Source organism: Dermacentor variabilis, chromosome 1 (assembly GCF_050947875.1).
Source record: "Dermacentor variabilis isolate Ectoservices chromosome 1, ASM5094787v1, whole genome shotgun sequence".
NCBI classification, from domain to species: domain Eukaryota; kingdom Metazoa; phylum Arthropoda; class Arachnida; order Ixodida; family Ixodidae; genus Dermacentor; species Dermacentor variabilis.
This window is the reverse complement of record NC_134568.1, coordinates 190,278,402-190,298,711: the sequence shown is the minus strand read 5'-3', so window position 1 is coordinate 190,298,711 and position 20,310 is coordinate 190,278,402. Positions and strand designations below refer to the sequence as shown.

At 43.0% G+C, this 20,310-nt stretch overlaps 2 protein-coding genes across 2 annotated transcripts in view; one reads left to right on the top strand and one right to left on the bottom strand.

Moving 5' to 3' along the window:
• mh (DNA-dependent metalloprotease SPRTN) overlaps positions 1–16,351 on the top strand; it is a 33,170-nt gene extending 16,819 nt beyond the window's left edge. The window contains exons 5-7 of the mRNA XM_075701947.1: positions 11,701–11,775; positions 12,170–12,419; positions 14,909–16,351. Of these exons, the coding sequence (XP_075558062.1) occupies positions 11,701–11,775; positions 12,170–12,419; positions 14,909–15,768 (1,185 nt within the window). The 3' untranslated portion in view covers positions 15,769–16,351. The remainder of the gene's footprint in view (positions 1–11,700; positions 11,776–12,169; positions 12,420–14,908) is intronic.
• Positions 16,352–19,040: 2,689 nt separating this feature from the next.
• On the bottom strand, positions 19,041–19,968 carry Yip1d1 (Yip1 domain-containing 1). The gene has a single exon (XM_075701975.1). It carries the CDS (start codon positions 19,901–19,903, stop codon positions 19,121–19,123), a length of 783 nt encoding a protein of 260 aa, XP_075558090.1. The 5' UTR covers positions 19,904–19,968; the 3' UTR covers positions 19,041–19,120.
• Positions 19,969–20,310: the final 342 nt, after the last annotated feature.

The following is a 20,310-nucleotide window of genomic DNA, read 5'->3' as shown; positions in this document are numbered from 1 at the left end:
GAAGAAAAATTGACATTGCTGAACCCTTTGCTTTTCTCTGTTCAGTGCTTGATTGCCTTCATATGCACATGGGCCCCTGCTGCAAAGGGTTCAATTAATGCACGCTGCTGTGTCTCAAGTATTTCCAATACTTCAGGTTTTATGTGCACCATGCAAAATGCATGTCACTATTTCCGATGTCAAAGCCATAGCTAATTCACGTTTAGTGCTGTTTTATTTGCTGTCCCAATGTTTCTTTTTTCTTTCTATGTTATATTAGTGTTCTAGCCTTTTGTATGCATATTTACCAGTGTACCTTGCCTTTCCTGCTTGTGCCACAAGGCCTGCACCATGATGTAAATAAACGATGTGCCTGGGTGCAATAATCTGTGTGCTCCATGTTACATTAGTGGGAAGGAATTGCTTTGTTCGTGGGATGTTTCAAGTCCAACTACTGTGTATTGTGACAAACAAATTTCTGCATTCTTGTGGTGGTAGTGGATCTGGAAATATTTAAGCCATTTATGGAATGGAGTTCACCAATAAGGGAATCTTAAGACATGTCTTTGTCCAATCAAAATTTGCCACAGATTCCTCCGGCAACATCACCTAGATGCTTCAATAATTGTAGTCTAATGAGTTGTTGAGGTTTAGGCTAACATGTTCAGTACTGTCCCTTTAAATGGCAAATCAACAATATTGTTGACCTAGCTAAAGGCTTCTGCAAAAATAAGACATATTCAAATATTAGCCTTGGCTTCTAAATTTACCTTTATTTAGTTGCCTTCCCAACAATGGCGTTAAAAAATATCATTAGTAAGCTCAAGCTGCCCAGCAAACGCTCTGTTGACAAAATGTATTCGCTTTGTCATTCTCTTGTTGTATGTAGTGCAAAATAGTTTTTTGCACTGACAGACATGGACATAGAAAGGAGGGTACAGGACACACGAAGCAATTTGTGTGTCCTCTACCCCCTTTTCTATGTCCATGTCTGTCTGTGCAAAAGCTATTTCGCAATACATAACCAACTTGCCCAAGTCGCTACTCTGACTGTGCGTGGTGGTCATATTTTTGACACGGTAAAAAATTTCATTTTTTAAAGCAAGCTCTCACATTTTATTTGCACAGATTTGTGCCTGCACAACACACATTGCCCTTGTCAAGATGTTCTGGCTGTTCATAATCCTGTAGACAATGCATGATGATACTCAAGAAAATGGTTGATCTGCCGGTTAGAGCATTTTAACTCCTAAGGGCTCACTTTCTTTGAACTAATGGTACCATATTGACTCAATCTTTTTTATGGCGCAAAACATTTCGGTAGCTTGTTTAAAATATGCAAAACTAACTCTAAAAACGTATGGCAAAAGTAATTATTTGTTACTATAAATTGAGAACTCCACTCCTTGAAATCCATGAAAAAGCAGGTTCTTGAGCAGCAGTACTGCTCTAAATTAGTACTAATGGTGTGGTACTGCTCAAAACACGGCACTCAGCGCAGGAGTTTCTTGCACCATCTATACCAGATCCTTGTTTCTTTGCAAATGTTCTTTCCGTTGCTGTCTCTTTTGAGGTAACTGATGACACAATGGCACGTCGATTCTTTCTCCTCTGTAGGAGGGATAAATGATGGGAAGCGATGCTCAGTGAGCCCCTTCACGTTCAAAGGACATCGTGGCCACCCTTTTTTTCGTGGCGCTGGCATTTTCCGAATACTTGTCGGTAATTTCGTCACATAGTTGCAGGTGGTATTTCAATTGTGATTCTCTACCTCCTATTTCTGTTAAAAGACAAACAAATTATATGTCACTTTATCCAACAAGTGTTAAAATATCTTCTTGTATGAAACTTTTTTTTTTCGTTTGCGGGCCACCAAGTAGCTGGACAACATCCATTCTGCCCTGTTGGCTTCACCCATCGTATGGTTCTGTCCATGATTACATCAGGCTTCATTGTCTGTTTTCCCATTTTGTTGAAGAATGGCACTATTTTCGCACTGTGTACAGTCAACAAAACAGTGACCAGCTTTTTGTCTCTCCATTGTATTGCCGAAACATTTGGCCCATTGAGGCAAGAATTTTGTCTTTCTTGAGGTTGTTTTTGACAAAACCAGGGGGAGGCCTTTACGCATTACCCTTGCCATTCCATAGATATTAAGGTCTGGGCATGCATAAGAGTTGTCTGTAGCAATACAGTAGCCTTTGTCCAGGAGAGGTTCCGTAGACTTCAATACAAGTCTTATTACCTTCCGGTGGCTATGACGAAATCTTGGCAAGTCTGTGTCTCTTCCGTATATATTACCGAGTTTCAACTATAGCTGCTTTGCGACTCACAGAGTAAGAAAGATTTGAGGCCAACTCTTGCTCTCTTTAAAAACATGAACTGCTTCCAACTGGGCCTTTCTTTGAAAAGCAACAAGCTCTCATCAACCCTGACGTTGTAGGGTGCGGTATTTATTATGCAAAATAGAAGTGAGGTGTGCAGACAGGACACAAGAGTAGAGAAGTGGACAACACGAACGCCGGTATTTGTTCACAAGATGCTGGTACAGTGACCAGATTGCCTGGAGCCGAGGTTGAGGGTGTCCTTCCAAGTTCTGGATGTTGCTTCTGTCAACAAAGTGCAGAATTCTCATAATGAGCTGGAACTGTTTCCCAGGCATTGTTTCTCCAAATACGTACTGGAGTTTCAGTCAGGCGGTTTTTTGACCAGTACAGCCTTTTGTTTCGCTTCCCTACAATGCCCTGAAGTATCAAGAATCCAAAACAGACATACAATTCCTCACATGTAACTGGAAGCCATTTTTGGAAATGGGAATGCTTGCCCAGCTTCCTGGACTTCGAAAACTGAGATTGACAGTGGTTTGTCTCAGATACAATATCATTGAGTTGATTGGTGAAGTAAGCCTCAAAAAGCTCTAGCGGCTGTAGAGGAGAGCTTACTGCGAAAGTCAGTCCCGGTGAACCTTTGAATTCGAAACGTGGAGGTATCGCCAGCACATTGGTAAGGTCTATGCAACACCATTCATGGGAGTTGTGGGGCTGTCTCATCACCACTTTCTTCGTCTTCAGACTCACTGATGTCTAAAGTGTCGCCACTGTCTTCTGTGCTTGAAGAATGAAACACAAAGTCAACATCCTTGTCACTTTTGCTGTCATCATCAGACGGATTGCAATCTACTGCACGGATGATGCCATGCTTGTTTGAAAGTTCAGGAAAATCTAGCAAGAGGGCGAACTCAGCTCACACGGAATCCCTGCTACCATCTACTGTGAAAAAAATTCAAATAAAGGCGACAAAAACAAAACCGCTATTGTCGTCTATGTAGTAAACGAAAAAATTCCCTTTGGTGGTCTTAGCTCGTCAAAAGTCATTCAGAAAGTGGTGAAATACACAAGACCAGCTCATCATAAGCCAAAAAATGTTGATCGCTAGTGACGAGTTGAGATCGTCAAAAGCTATGAAGATGTTAATGAGGCAGGGTTCTTGTGCTGTGTACCAGACGTGCTGGGCAAAGTATGTCATTTGCCCCCCCCCCTGGAAGCGAGCACTTTCGGCTGCACGCTGGAAAGTCTGAAAAAAACTACAGCTGAAGCTAAATTTTCTTTCTTCATAGAGTGAGCGCATAAGTAATGCTTTTATTTACTACACATCCACTGCTTGGACGGCGAGGATTGTCTTTTGTGCCTTCTCGGGACTCCCTGTAGTGGACGACGCGCGGGCCATACACACTCGCATTGCGGAGAACGCCTGATGCTGGGCAGTTACCGCCCTAACAAATGTCAGCTTGTGCAACTTGCATCATGCCCCGGTTTTTGGGACTGTTATTTCTGTATTCAAAAACACAATCAGCTTGGTACATTTAACCTGCGAGCGAGGGGGACGTCTGGAGATACTATTACAATCAGCCACACCCAATGACTGGCATGCCTTACGGCATGAAATCGTTGGTTTATCAAATGCTGGAACTATTTAATCTCTGTCTAGAGGTAGCCTCCGTAGCGTTGCAGTCGCAGTATATTTACACCATCAACAATCTAATCAAACTTCTTACAGGTACAACTGTCTAATATCACTGTGCAATCATGGCTTATCGTAGATATGCTAGTGAAAATGACCTTGGTCGAACACGCAGAGCAATTTTAATGCCAATAGAACACTGACTTGAGTTTTTTCTAAAGGAATGTGTCACTTCTGACTTTGACGATTTCATTTTCAGGCTGTTTTTACATAAGAGTCACACTATTACTTGTTTCCAGGCAGGAGAAAAGAAATTGCTGATATTCCATATTTTGAAAAATGATGGCGACTTTTTGGTGACGTGTACCGAAAATTTGCACTTTGTAGGTTGCTTATGGGCTCTGAAAACAGTTACTGATAGTCACTTTCTCCCAATTCTTACATGTTATACACGGCATTTAGTTGTTTTCCCCGGTGTCCTAGGTAGAATATGCGGGGCACCGTTTCTATAATTATTCGAAGTACGAAGCAGTGTTCTGACTGACGAGCGACATATGTTTATTCTTTGTAGGTTCATTGCAGCCTTTGTAGAAAGTTACTCATTGAAACGTTCCACAGTGTCATATTGCCGCTAATCTAAATGTTTCCCAGACTCCTAAAACAACAGCACAAGAGACGGTTGACATTCCGTGAAAATAGAGATAATTTTAAACTGAATGCGTTGTGATACTTTCACTTTCCTGCTTTAAATGGAAGTGTTGCAGACAATTACTGAATCCCCGTTTTTCCATGTGTTCTTGTGCATCATACGAGATTCGTAGTTTGTTTCTCTGGTGTCCACGGTGAGCTCAACAAGGCATCTTGTTTAGATATGGGGGGAAAAATTAGGGACATGGTTTGGCCAATGTGTAGGCAATGTTGCAAATAGGTGGGTTAAATGCGCATTTTCCAGTATAATACATATGCAAGTGGTCCATAGTGTTGTTAGTCTGTTTTACGAGCAGCGTAAAACTTAGATGGCCGCGCTGACATAATTACAACTACAACTGAGGTAAAATTTTGTGAACATAAGGGGAACAATATGCCAAGTTTATATGCGATGGTAAATGGTGTGTTGATCAAATACAGTGTTAAAAAAATTGTAAGCAAATGTTTAAAACTATCATGCTGCTGCTGTTAGCTAGGTTTCCCAATGTCCTAAAGAACTCTGCGTTTCACATATTTTGTACTTTGAAGGAATAGGTAGCATTTTAAGTGTTAACGTTTCTGGCTTATTTAGAAGCGTTGAGAATAATTATTGAACCCTCATTGATTTTTTTTTTTCCTTTTCGTGCGTGATATATTAGTTTCGCCTGGGTACCCTCACTAAAATAAAAGAGACAGATTCGTTTTGTTTGGTGAATTTTAAGGACAAGTTAATGGGTGAAGTGTAGGTGAAGTTCAACATACATGGGTTTTCGCTACAAATTACGTATGCAAGCACTAGAGTATTATGAGCATGTCTAACGAGCGGGAGAGAACTGAGCCCGCTGCCCTGGCAGTACTATAAAAGCAACCAACACCAAATTTGGTGTTGGTTGCTTGGTGGTACACTATGGAAGCTCTCTGTGCAAAGTATGGCTGGATCAAACACAGCCTTAATAAAAAAAAATTCTTATTCAAGTGTTATAGCATGTGATATGGCTGCTATCAGCTGTGCTTCCCTTGTCCCAACATAGCTGTACTTTACAACAGGTTTATATTTTGTGGAAAGCGGATGGGGGGCATGGTAACTGCAATGTGCTACAAAATTTTTATGTTCCTGGTCCAGTTAGAAACGTTGCAAATAATTACTGAGAGAAAAAAAAAATAGGAAATTTCTTTCCCTATTTTCAGGCGTCATAACATGTTCCGTCTGGGTTTCAGTGATGTCCTTGGTGAACTAAACAAGACATATTGTTTATAATAGGCAAAAATCAAGGGCACGTTATAGGCATAATATGTAGGTAAACTTCAGACAGGGGACTAATTATGGCATTTGCAGTAAATTACACATTGAAGCTATCCGGAGTTTTGTGAATGTGTTTTGCGAACAGAGAATTTATCCCGCTGCCCTGGTAGAACTGTGAACTTAACCGACATCAAATCTAGCGGAAATTGAGCTGGGGGGGGGGGGGGGCGGCAAAACATGGTGGATGCGATAATATGTTTCCTCCATTTGTTGTATTCACTAAATATAATGGGCCAAAGTGGCCCATGTTGAGTGTGCTGGCTTTAACACCACGATGACTTGTTCCGGTTTGTTAATGTGGCTTGTTAACATCTTCTCTCTTTCAAAAGAAAAGGCAACGGTTGCTACAAATCGGGGAAGGTTTATCTGGGTGTTTTTTATTGTGCATGTGTTTTCTGCTTTTCTGCAAACTCGACATTACTTGTAGTGCTTGAATAAATTTATTGCATGTTCTTTGCAGTTAGTATTTAAAAGGGTTTAATCACCTAATCATGCTAGCGGCAGTTTTCGAAATGGACAGCGCATGTCCGCTTGACTGATCGCGGGCACAGATTCACGCATGCCATGACTGAATTCCCGGCACATGCGGCACTGACTTCCTCTCCACTGACTTCTGCTGACGATGCTCCTCAATGGCTACAGCAGGCACATGAAGTAAGGCCACATTCTTGAGGTTGCCGCTAAGTGGGCAGACCCTCTCATGTGCTTGCTGAATGGAGGCAGTGCTTTCAGACCTAGCTAGGGCTGTGCAGGGAAGCTTGGTGCTTAAGGAGGCCACCCACACTGTCACAGGCATTTTTCCCATGCCTGGTAGCGGAAAATATCCACCTCACAGACATATACTTGGAGTGTATACATTTGGCACCTATTTTTAATATGGCTCGCTGCACCCTCACTGATGTAGGTTACATTACAGTAGGTGGGTGCTTTTTCATCTAACACTTCGTGCATTCTACCTAGGGCGTAGCAGGAGTGCGCTTTGATGTGATGCATGTGGGCGCTTAGGACAACAAAGCTGTATGCTGCTTTCCTTGTCATGGTGACACAGGTAAAAATTGAGATTTATTTCTCGTGCCAATGGTACGATTGTGTTTCATTTGAGAGAAATAAAGTCCAGTTTTCTGCTAAATCAAAATGCAAAACAATGCTTCTGCGCTGCTCGCACTTCTTTGCCTCATGAACAGCCACGGCTTGAGTGCAGCGTATGTATTCATGAGGAATCAATTTGGTCACCCATTTGCTGAGCTCTTTCACAAAAAGGGTCGGAGACAACGTCTTCTTGATCAAGTCACCGCTTTCCCAAACAGCAAATGTGACCTCGTCCTCGTCAACCATTCCCAGACTGGCCAAAGTGAGGCTTTCACTCCATGGGCAGCGTTCGCATTCACCTAACATACCATCTGTGGTAGGAGAGCAGCAAAGGCACAATGCTTGCATGCCTTCCAATGAGATTTCCATGCCAGTTACGTTCTCAAGCGCAGAGACGCAAAAGTTGGCATTAGCGCAATAAATGCAAACGCAAACCTCTTGTTGTGGTGCGAGCAGCACCCATTTTGGACGCAGGCTGTAAAACTTTGACAGGGCAATGGCACTTTTGGGGTGAGCTGCTTTGAACGTTTGGAACATCTCACAGATAGAACATGTCATAAACCGTTTTGAGCACAGCTATGAGTCACATGCATTGTGTGTAATGAACAACTAGACCAAGTCGAAACGTTTATACTGAACAGCACCGCACTAGTTCTGCCACTTTTTCTGCGCTGCTGTTGTGACTGAGCCTCCAGAATTTCTCACTGTTTGAAGTTTTATGAACAAGACTGCCTAAAGCTTTTCTCTGTGAAAACGTGTGCTCATTATTGAAGGACATGTGCTCATTATCGAAGGACATTGGCCGTCTGGCGCCACCGGTGACTTCTGATGTTCTCAGCGTGGGAAAGAGTGTCAGCAAGGTGCCGACAAAACATCATAAATTAGGCAACTTCGGCATCCTTTGGCTCAGTAATGCTGCATTGCACTTTTCGGACAGCTGAAACGCAGAGGTGAAGGTCGAGGTAAGACAGGAAGACGTTAGCTGTTAGCGATGAGGAAAACATGTGATAACGGGAAACGAAATAAACAGCTCGGGAAATGACTTGTATAAGTTTTTACAAAGGCACAGTGCGAGTCGCACGTGGTGGTGCCAAAGAAGGTTCCAGTAAGCATTGCATTCGGGGGATGGGGAGCAGGCAGTAAAGTAGCACCTCCATAATGGCGCACCTGCTGATTATGAAAGCACTCCGTCGCTTACGCATTAGCCTGCCTTGGTGCCACTTACAGGTGATTTACTGTGTGCACAAGGCAGGTTTTGGCAAAGTCAGCCACAACATGCACTCGCGATGTCTCATATGCTGTTCACAAGCCAATAATGGAGGCGCAAGTGCGATGACCACAGAGGTTGTAGGCTGCAAACTCAGTATGTGCCAGCACTTTAGAAGGTGGCAGCCACCCACCCCTGCACACGCTAGACACAGATAAAAATCTGACAGTAAAATTTTGTTGAAAACAAGCTGCCAGAGCAAAGTTCTGAAGCAGCAAAGAAATTAGAACTAGATTTGCGTACAATGCAAACTGATTGACAACCAGCAAAGGTACTGAAGCTAGCAAGCTCAACAGGGGCCACTTTGGCCCGTTATATTTTGTTAATAAAGCAAATGAGGAAACATATGGGCGAAACAATGAGGGCAAAACACACACGTTTTGCCCGACATAAGCGGACTTCCATGTAAAATTTTTTTTTGAAGTTGTAACCCGAGTTTTCTTAAATCTTTTTTAAGCGAGCTTTTTTGTAAAAACTTTTTTTATTTGACTATTGTTTTCTTGTGTTTCATGTAGGAAGATAATATTTCGCATAAATGTTGCAAAAAGAATGTTCTATGGTTGACACTTCTTTGAAGTTTCTGTGTGAAATAGAAAATGCACCAACACGCATCAAGGTTGCAAAATTTTTCTGATCTAGGCCATGTTTGGAATTTTTCAATTTTTTTTTTCGTTTGTGGACAGCATAAAAAAATGCATGGAACTAATTTACCGAGAAGCGTATGAAAATTAGCAGAAAATTTTTTTGACACAACGCTTTAGTTTTCATTTAATTCGGCCGTGAAATCGGAAATTATTGGGGTAAGCAATAGAAGGACGCTTGCGCTGCCACCTTCAAGTATTTTTTTGGCTTGCTGGGAACACTTTTCAGGAATCAAATTTTTGGTTCCGTGGAATTTGAATGTTCCCATATGACATAAAAAAACTAGACAAAACAAAAATATCAAGCGGACATGCATGGTTTGATCTCTCATGGAATCACCCTTGTGTCGAACAGCACTGAGAGGCGAACCCTGCTACATCCTGCTACATTTGAGGGAAATAAGAGAAATCGGTGCCCACCCTGTCTCAAAAAGATTGCTCGGGCTATTGAAAATGGAACCAAGTCCTAAAGCACCATTTCTCCACGCCATCGATTAAAAGTGGCATGGCGTGGACCAGCGGATGTGTTAGCTCTGAAGTGGACCGAGTGAGCCTCTCTAATTAAGCGTGCATCATACTGCTGTTTCATCTATGGGCAGTTGTCTCTTTTCAATACCTTCCACCTGCCATATGCAGGTTGCTTGACAAAGGGACAGTGTCGCTTTTGAGATGACAGCGAGCAATCGTGCTGGCACCAACCTAGACCCTGCACTCTATGACAAATGTAAAACGGTGATCGAAGTTTTGGACACTGTGTGGTATCTTGCTCGATTTTTCGGACATAACGCGCACAATTTCATAGACATGGTGGCCATCAACAATTTTTCCACGGTTAAATTTGTTGCCTATCCTGCACTTTTGTTGGCAAGGTCATTTCACGGCTTTAGGAGTGACATACTGCCACTACTAAGATTTTGGCCAACTCTGCACCAAACAGCAACTTTCGCCATTGGGTATGGACAAAGTCCCGCTGGTTAGCGTAGCTGCTTCACACAGCCGTGACAAAAATAGGCTGCCAGTCAACATGGTTGCAGCCGATAGGTCAACGCGGCAAGGTGGCCTCCAATATGTTTGGACCAGTAAACCACCTCTGTGATTGGGCGTGACATGATGGGCTAGACTGGTGGCCAGGAGCTGAGATTGGGTCCATGGGCAACACACCAGCAACTAGCACGAACGCTTTCGCGAAGTTTGTTTTTGCACTGACTGGACAGACTAGAGAATGCTTGCGTGCAGGCAGAAAGCTCCAAACTGAATTCGGGCATCACAGCCTTTTGTGACAGCGTTGCACAGTCAAAGGTCGCGCGCATATACCTGCACAATCGTATGATACGTTTTCTGGCCGCTGGATCCCATGTGAACAAGCAGAGGAGCGAGGCATGCATGATCGAGAGCAGTAGGTGTCCACCGTAACAGGTTCTCCACAGTACTCGCCCGCCCACGTGAAATGAAGCTGGCAGGCACTCGGTTTCCTCTTCTGGCTCCTGCAGATCTTGCAGGCCTTCGCGTGTTGCTTTTACAGCTATCTCTACCAACCTTATTGCGATGGGCATCTTCAACACTGTTGGAAGTGTACTACACACTTTTAATAGGCAATAACCCAAATGCACCACTGCTCCCTGCTGCAGGGGCCGTGAAGTGAGTGTCACAGTTCGTTCTGGCAGCATCGTATTCCAGTGTCCCTCACCAGCTCGATAATGTTTTGGTTTCTTGTAGCCACTACACAATAGAAAAATGACAAAGCACATTGCCCAACATGCTGGTGTCTTGTGCTGCAATGATTCTCGCTGAGCGTGCTTCCTGATGACTTCCTGCCAAAATGCTTCATCTGAAGAAGCTGCTGACCCAGGCCGAACTCAAGGAGTGTAAACCTGAGCTTGTTGAAGCCACAAAAACGAGGTTCTACTGTATACACTAGCCTAAATAAGACAAAAATGGCACTTCAAGACAAATGATTCAAATTGCACGTAACCAGAGACGGGGCCCAAAGGATCCCCAATATATGTTTCGTAGCATATTTTAAAGTCACATATCTCAAAAGTGCTGCTAGTCTTAGGACTTCTGTAAGCAGACATGACTTCACTATTGCTCTGCTTCAAGTTTTCAATTGTGACATGTGGCCTAAAATTAGTCATTAAGATGTCAATTAGCATATTTTTTAATTAGTGAAATGATCATTGAAAAAAAAATTCCTGTTATGTCCAGTTAGCCACGTAACCTTTCTGCAAAAATGTGAGGAGCCTAGATATGATAGTTATTACTTTGGCACGTAAGAAAGAAACACCTTAGCTGTGGTTTAAACACGAGTAAGAAAAAAACGCATTAGGTATTTGTTGGATCACTGTACCTGCGTGATATTACAAATAAAATGTCCTTCTCTTTGTGTTCGAATATCAAGTGCACTCCCTGTCTTGCAGAGTCGCATTGCCGTATGGCATTGTGCCTGTCTCCTGCTTGAAAACGCTGTTCTGTGTATTGGATGCAAGATTGTGAATTCTGTCCTAATGCATACTCATTGGCAACCTACAATGTTATGCTACTGTAGTTTGTGTGAAGATTACACCTCCATAAGGACATAACTTGTGTGTGCTCCAGTCAGTCATTGAAGTAAGCTTGAAGTGGCATGGACCAGTTACTCTGTAGTTCAAGTTTGTCAATCTTTTACTAGCAGTTTATTATGCATTGGTGCAACAAATATGAGTAACAGTATTGTGTTTGTAACAGCCCTTTTAAGATGAATGTAAGAGCATTGTTTATTCACTATGTATGTGCAGGATCATGATGCTCACGGACCTGAATTTCATAAGCATATGGAACGTATTAACAAAACAAGTGGAGCACATATAACGGTGAGCCAGTTTGTGAGCCTCTCATTAAGGATTTCCGACTCTTAGCAATGAGATACAATTTCATAATGCATTGTAACAGCTTTTGCACCTCCACTTTGATCTAGCACTAGCTGCGCAGAGCCACATTTTACAAATACTCTCAAGGATACCACATATTCTTAGTTTTCGGATGGCTAAATTTTGTAATGAACATACAGTCTACACTTTAAGTCGCTAGCATTATCTTACTAGTCTCTTCTGATACAATAACGTCAGTCCAGAATCGGAGGAGTTAATAGAGACTGTAGAAAGAGACACAATATGGTCCGAAGTGCTGGTATTTGTAACAACCTCTTGTAGCAGAAATGCTGCCAAAATGTACTCACCTATTTTGTGTTGGGTCCTTTCTGACCAGGTGTACCACAACTTTCATGGGGAGGTAGCGAGCTATCGTAATCACTGGTGGCGCTGCAATGGCCCCTGCCAGCATCGAAGGCCCTACTTTGGTATCGTGAAGCGGGCCATGAACCGGCCACCATCTGACAAGGACCTATGGTGGGCTGACCACCAGCGCACCTGCGGTGGCACCTTTATAAAGATACGTGAGCCTGAGCCGAAAGCTCCAAAGGGCAAGAGGAAAGACGGTGTTTTACCTGACAGAAATGGTTAGCAAGTCATACATTTTGTTTCGTATTGATGGATGGTTGAACCCCTCAGTGACATGTTGTCCCATTACCGAGTGTCAGGTCATTTGCTCGGCCCATGGTTGCAGTGGATTCAGATGGCAAAAAAAAAAAAAAAAAGGTGCATGTGGGCTGTCCTACACTATGGCATGATAGCCCATGGCCCTTGTTTTAGCTTTGACATAAATACATTATGAAATAGTTACTGGACTGTTCCTTCATGCCTATACTCTGTTTCAGAAGTACCTCACAGCAGAACCAAAGCTATGAGGCTGCAAGTGCAGATTATTCCACAGCGAGATGTGGTGCTATAGTTCCGAAACCGTTCATCTGTGGTCTTGTCGGCAGCTGCTTACTTGGAAGCTTCTCTGCAGGTTGCAGCTGCACTGTTTTGTGTGATCTTGCTTCTCTTCTTAAGTATTTATTGAAGCTCTCTGATACTGAAAATAGAGTTCTACACTTGTCTGAGTGATAATGTGCAAAGGACAAAAGAAATCAATACAACACTTTGTATAGACATTAATTGTCATTTAAAAGGTACAAAAACTTAATTGCTTTGACACTTGCTACAGAGGGCGCCCCCTTGGTAGTGCTTTGTCCCCTGCATAAATGGTGCCTGCAGACTTGCCTGTGCTGTATTGTTCCAAGTGGCTCTTGTACGTGAAAGGAATGAAGTAGCTGACATTGAACGTGCTTGGGTTAGTGAAGAAGGAGTGCGGCAAAGGTGGAAGCACAAACTGTAATCAAGAGAATGGTAGCACTTGCAAATGTCAGTGAGTGCATTCTGTACAAGTGGATGTTACAAGAGGGATCGAGAGATGGGGCCACCATCTCGTGTGATGTTGCATGCTGGCCGAGTGGTTCTGAATGCTGCGCTTCCTCAGTCTCCTCAATATGTCAAAGTATCTCGAAGACTCATGCCTTTTCGGTGTCGGAGCAAATTATTTGCTGCTACTATCACAACAGCTGATCTTGCTATGCAGTTGCACAGTGTTCGTAGATGCTGCCATCACTTGTGCTGCAGTGGTCGCTGCTAGCACACAAGACATGGAAGGACATATTTAAGGTGTGTTCACCATCCTAATTGTTCGAGGACGCTCGTAGCTTTCACAATACTGAGAGGAACTACTGAAACAGGGTATAGCCACCGATTAATGATTGTTGACAAATCTGAGTGTCATCCAAGTGTCACTGACACAAAAATTTTGTGTAGGTTTTTTTTACTTGATTAGATAGCTGCTGATTTTATACTTTGATTGTATGCTGCCAGAATTCTTCGTACATGCAGCAAATCATTAATTATGCTCATTACCAGTCAAGAACATGTACCAAAAGCAGTGCGGCTCCTTGGCAGAAGGGGTATTGATGAGCATGCTTTTTACATCACAAAATTTGGAGGTATCACAAATCACTGATGCCCAAGTCAGTCAGTCTAGTGGGTCAAGTGCAGTGATCGCAAGCCACACGATGGCCGTGCTGCCAAGAGCTGGGTGTGCTACATCAGCTATTCGTTCCTCTTTTATTCTAGATTAGTCTGCATTTGACACAGGTCTGTAGTTGGATACAACTTAAGTCTGCAGTGAAGCCCTGCCCAAGCCCTCATAACCGCCAGCCACTGTTACTTCGCGAAGCTGCAAATACTAGTTCGTGCTTCAAACTTTCCCTGTTACCTAAATAAGGCAGTAACTACAAAAATGAAATTATAAGCGCGTAATTTTATACATTTTCACTCGTCTAATATAGTGGAACGGTGAAAGCCTCATTCTTTATTGAACTGAAATAAAACGGCAACTATTTATTGTCAAGTTTCACTTCAGTTGGCAGTGAAATTTCATGAGTAAAAGAGCTCAGCAGTGAACTGAACTGTACCACGGACTTTTGAAGAGCGAAATGCTCAGACTCATTACACTTTGTCCATGTCTGTTGCACACCTCATCGCTTCCGCCGATGAAAAGACTGCAGATGCTCTGGAGGTATCAAGTACTGCGCCGTTTTGAAAAGGTCGCATGGCGATGATTTTGTTTGCTTCTGTGATTGGCTGGCGGAGTAACACAACCTGGTGCAGTCAATGTGCCTTGGTTGCCAACTGCTGTTTTTTTTTTTTTTTTAAGTTGTATCCTAATATAGCTGTCGCACCTCTCGAGAACATGCAGCACCCTTCTCAGCTTGTATCTCTGATTATCCCGCCATATAAAGCACTTGGCAAGACTGTCACTGCAGCTTTTGACCACTGCACCAACCCACACATCAGTGATATCAGATGACCATAAACCCCTATTTTCCCGACGTGTTGGGAGTTTTGGTCAATATTCCTGCAGCATCACTGAGGCCTTGTACCGTCATTGCGAAGTTGGCAGCTACCGAATCAGTCAAACAAAAGAAATAAAAATTTTGTGTTAGTACTCCTTAAGTAAATAGTCTTACTTTGTGTACACAGGTCTCTTGAACATATCTTTGCATCCTTTGTGCAGCAGTAAAAAAATCCAAGATGGCAGACGGCACAGACATCAGGACTCTATTCGTACCACAGCACAGCATCAAGGCAACTGCAACTTCTGTACCTGCTACACATGTTCACCAAGGTGCACGTCCCAAGCTGTCGGAACCGCACGTCTCAAGCTTTCCTGGCATCGTGAAAAGGCTACCTAGCAATGTGCACACCCTGTCTCAACCAGTAGTCGAGTCCCAATCAAACCAGCTGGTTGCCTTCAGTGGCAGAGGCCACATGCTAGGTAGTCATTCCTCCACATCTCAGATTCCAGAAAGGGGCAATTTTGCCTCAAAAGATAGAAGTTTATTACCAGTATCCAACTGTGTCTTGGGAACACCCATGAGGGAGATACAGTATTGCCAGGTGGATAAATCAGTAACTGATGGTTCTACAAAGTCAAGTCCTAGCCATTTAGGGAACAGAGATGGAGCTGACATAGAAGTCAAGATGACAACACCAAAGTTGTCTCGTTCAACTCAGCCAACACTGAAAGAGCTTTTAGGTAAAAAAACATCCCCTACAAAACGAACCAATAGAAGGATGAGTGCTGCCAAGATGAAGTTCATAAGAGAACTACTCAGTTCCGACAGTGAATCTGATGATGAATGCACGATAATCAATGAGGACAATACCTTGAGAGAGCAAGAAACATACTCTGGAAAGACGACTGGATCGAGCATGTCAACATCACCATTACACGCACCACTGAACACAAGTGCCACCTCGAATGTAAGCACTCGCAGGGAGTCAAGATTAGTTGAATGCCCTGCCTGTGGCAGCTTCATGGAGGAGCAACACATCAATCGCCATTTAGATGTGTGCCTCATTCACGATCACTAATTAATTTACATGCATATTTTAGAAAAACTGGAGCGTTCTAGTTTTGCAGCCTAATTGTATAGTGCTGTCTCACTTTACGTGTTTATCGATTAGATGAACCAGATGGGTCTTAGGTTGTCCACCGTTCTTAAATAAGTTGTGTCAAAGAGCACACATTCTAGTGGACACAAGTATCAGTGGCAGTCATATAAACTGGTTATTTTATCAGCAAGAGCTCCATGGAAGAGCTGTTTGTATAGTGTTATATGATTTTATATTTTTATGCTGAGCAGCTAAGCCTGCTGGATTTTAAATTGTGCATTTAATAAATTGTGTGTCAAAGTGGTCACACGCATTGTACTGGCAGTCATATAAAACTGGTTGTCTGTGAGAGCTTCATGGAAGAACTAGATAAGAGTTGTCATCTATATATGTGCCTTATTTAAGATCATGATAGACTTGTGTGCAGATTAGAGACAATAGAGCATCTTGGTATCGCTGCACAAATGTTTATTTTGGCCAACATAGTTGTCTTTCGGTAGACTGACCGCCTACTGCTGTTGGCAAGTTCTGTGTCAAAGAGCAAATTAAAACATAATTTCCATGTGAGTGTCTTTTTTTGTTCATAGTCGAGTGTGTGATGCAGATTTTTGTGTGGTGAAGTGAACCACACTGTAAATGAGTCCATAGTTTACATACTGTTTTTTTACAAAAACTGAAAATCTTCCACTATTGTCTGTGGGACCACCTGGCAGCTGCCCACAGGCATGACTGTGATGAATAGTATGTGGATACTTTTCTTATGCAATAGAGCTGGCCGTGAATAAAACTGGCTTCTTATATCAACCTTCATGAAGCGAGCTTGTTAGTTGTCAGAAACCGATCAGATGGCAAAGATTAGTTCATCCTTTTACCTGCCATCCAAATGTTTTTTTCTCAAGAAAGAATAAGTGTTTTACTATTGAAAAGTTACTAATGTTACTAGATTAATGTATACAACAGTTGTCATTTTTAATGCATTGAAAATTCTCTGACATAAAATTTCATGGCACTGTATATTTCTTAATTGTAAGAGATCATTGCGAGCTGCCTAGCGAAAGTGGGGGGAGGGGTCTTAAATGCAATAATTAAAGGGGCAACAAGCATTTGTTTGCTGAAGGCAGGCAGGTGCTGAATACACTGCTTAAGCATGTCGGGTTGTGTTAAGTGAAAAGGAAACGTATTTATTGTAATTAATAATGTTAATAAATCTTGACCACTTGCTCATACAAGTAGGGCATTTATGTTTTATGGAAGGGAAGAACTTCGGGGAGAGATTGGGGTAAACCAGTTTGATTAAACTTGTTTGAGTTGCTAAAATCTGGAATTATCAGGTTTTACCTAAAATGAAAGACTACACATGAACTGGCTTTGGTCACCTTGTAGGGCTGTGTTCTTTAGCAACTATTTGCGGGGAAAATTTTCTACTCATTTTAAATGCCTGAGCCAGCGTAAATGTCTGTGGCAAGCACTTTTTGTGCTGGAATGCTTTTTCCGTGTTTGTTTTTGAGGGCACTAATGAAAAGAACAGCAGATTCCTCACTACAGCAAGGCATCATGGCGGAGGTTAGGTTGCACAAGAGTGAAATGGCTGCTCAGTGTAATCAATTGAAAAAGCCCTTGCTGCATTGCCATGATACTTTACCATTACTTTCTTGCACTCATAGCTGCAAGTTTGTGAGCTGTCTTAGTCCAGTTGTCTCTGGTAGCTAATCTAGATGGGAGCCCGTAAAGGGGCTACACTTATATGTTGTTAAACACACAGTTGTTAAACAAGAGAAGTCTTTGGAGCTAAAGTTGGCTTCAGAGAGATCCCTTGTTTGACCACTATTGATCACTCCATCCCATGAATGTTTCTCAATTCGATGTTGGAAAGTTGCCACTTGCTGTGGGTCAGCAGCTATGGCACTTCACTGCTGAGCACACAGTTGGTTCAAGTTCTAACCACAGTGGTCACTTTTTGACAAGAAAAATGCAGGAACACGTGTGCCAACAACCTAGTAGCGAGAACTGGAGCGGCCTATGTATGCTCTTGGTGTGTAGTCGTAGCCACTTGCGTATGATATGCATGAATAGCTTCAACTTGTCTTTCATGGTGTTTTCCTAAGGTATAATGCAAAAAGTAGACTTTTTCATCTGTCTGATGAAATTTAATGGAAGTATAACCCACAGAAACAGTGCATTTCATAACATTCAAAGAAGCAATATTTAATCAGGGCAAAAGTTGGTTTTACTGAATTATATCAAAAGGAAACGGAGCTTTCTTAGCATATGGGAGAGAAAATGAGTGATAGTCAGTGGTTTGATATTCCTTGGTAAAGATGTGGACTAAAATCATGGCCATGTTGACAAGTTTGGCTCTTTTCTGAAGGGGGCAGTACAGCATTGATGACCCCACATTGCCCTCAGTAACAAGAGGATTAAGTGAATGGGCGACGCGCAGCTGGATATTTATGTTCACAAAAATCATTCGGCTTTAGACAGTAGGTCTTCCTTGCTCAAATTTAACACAAACTGTGCGAGGGATTACAAGACTGTACTTGTTTGCAAAACATAGTAGGCATGGCCATTAGTGGCAATTACAGTTCCTTCTGCAAGTGCACACTCATCAAATGCATGAACAAACCACATAAAAATGTTGCTTCCCCAAGATTTTAACGAAATAGTACCAGGCCTAAAAACACAACTGCTGCAAATAGTTTCAAGCAATACATTTTCTCTGCAACAGTCTCCAGCAGGCTGAAGTACGCAGTTCTTTGCGTCAACTATTAAGACTAGGCAAGAAGGTATGCTCACATTGGATAGGCGACTTTGCTAAAAGGTTCAAGGCCACTGTGAAAGTAAGAGTTGCTGTGGGGTGTGGCTGCCCATCTGTAGATAGAGTTACTGTATATGCTACCACAGGTAGCATATACAGAGCTACAGCTCTGGAGCATACAGAAAAGTTTCGTAACTTTTTGCAATGGCCAGAGCAAAGGGCAAATGAAAATCCATTAGACATGCCAGAAGAAAATAGAACGTGCTCAACAGTGACTGCGCTCGATGCACATCCCGGGCTTAACATTTCAGCTTCGCTTTCGATACGCTATCGTTGGTAGATATCTACACACAAAACAGCCCCTCATCGCCACAGTTCCTTGGAATAATATTCCAAGCAACGCTAAGACACATCGGACACGGTGAACGTGGCGCAACATGTGCGATGACATTCAAAACAAATGCCATTGAGCGCAACAAACTTCTCTGACAGTTGGTAAAAACCAGGTTAAGGCCCGTGATGGAAGCGCGCAGGCGCTTTATTCACTCAGACACGCACGAGACTGGGTGAGAGGTGCTAGAATATGGTGAGCAGCGCAAATACTCCGTACACAAGGGCGCAGGGGTAGAGGACGAGCGGTTGCTGATGCACCATGCTCAGCGCTGTAACGAACAGCTTGGACGCAGACAGCGCGCACCAAACGACGACTGCGAGCGCGACGGCGGTACCCAGGCTGCCTTTCAGCGAGAACAGGATAGACAAGCCCGACAGTAGAACCATGGGGAGCAAGCAGTAGCCAAGCACACTGACAGTGCAGCCGACCGAAATGCCGGATGCACTCATCAAGTTCAGCAGCGAGTACATGGCCAAGCATCCGAGCACACCTATTCCATAGATGTAGCCGAAGTGCACCTTGCCCGTGAGTAGCAGGAATCCTCCAAACGCCAGACAAAAGACTAAAGGTCCTGCCAGATCAGACTCTTGCAGTATGGCCGCGTCTGGGTCCTTCATAGGGTTCAGCACTGCTACCGTCTTCTGCAGTATGTGGTCAAAGTTAATGCCCAACTCTTCTAGCAAAGGCGGTTCATTTTCGAAGTCGTCATCCGTTCCGTAGGGGCCCAAGCTGGAATCTGGCGTCAAGATGCTGCCGGTGTATGGCGACCCTGATCCCACGTAGCTCGATGGGTCGCCGTAGCCTGCGTTCACTCCCCCGCCGGGTGCTGTGTAATCGAAGGTCGCAAACTGCTGCTGAGCTCCGAAGTCATGTTGGGAACCTGTGTCGTAAACGTAGCCTTGCTGAACTGGCGGTGGGTTATTCCAGTCATAATAATAATCCTGGTTTTGACCATAATTTGACATGATGCCCGCTGCGCGTACATTGACTAGCGGACAGCGTTGACAGCGTCACACTACGGAAGCGGAAGTGGCGGAAGCGCATAATAACCACCCTCCAAACCAGTAGTGTCAGTAGCGTATCTGTACTGACATAACATTTCCGACTTGTCTTTTTATTTTTCATTGAATGAAGGCATAAACATTGTAAAAAAAGACAACCGTCAGAGTTCTTTAGATAATTATTATAATACTTGCTCTTACGAATCAGTTTCGGTTCTTCTGCTCATTGCTGCATACTTTGGCCAACTTCACGTTGACCTTCTAGCATAACCACGAATCCAGAAAATAAAGGAATTATTTTTATGATTCGAATTTTGCTTTTACCGCTGATTGTCCGTTAGTATATGAGTTTGAAGTATTAAACATCCGTT

Coding starts and splice junctions, on each gene's coding strand:
- Yip1d1 (XM_075701975.1), bottom strand. CDS start 19,903: ATGTCAAATTATGGTCAAAACCAGGATTATTATTATGACTGGAATAAC.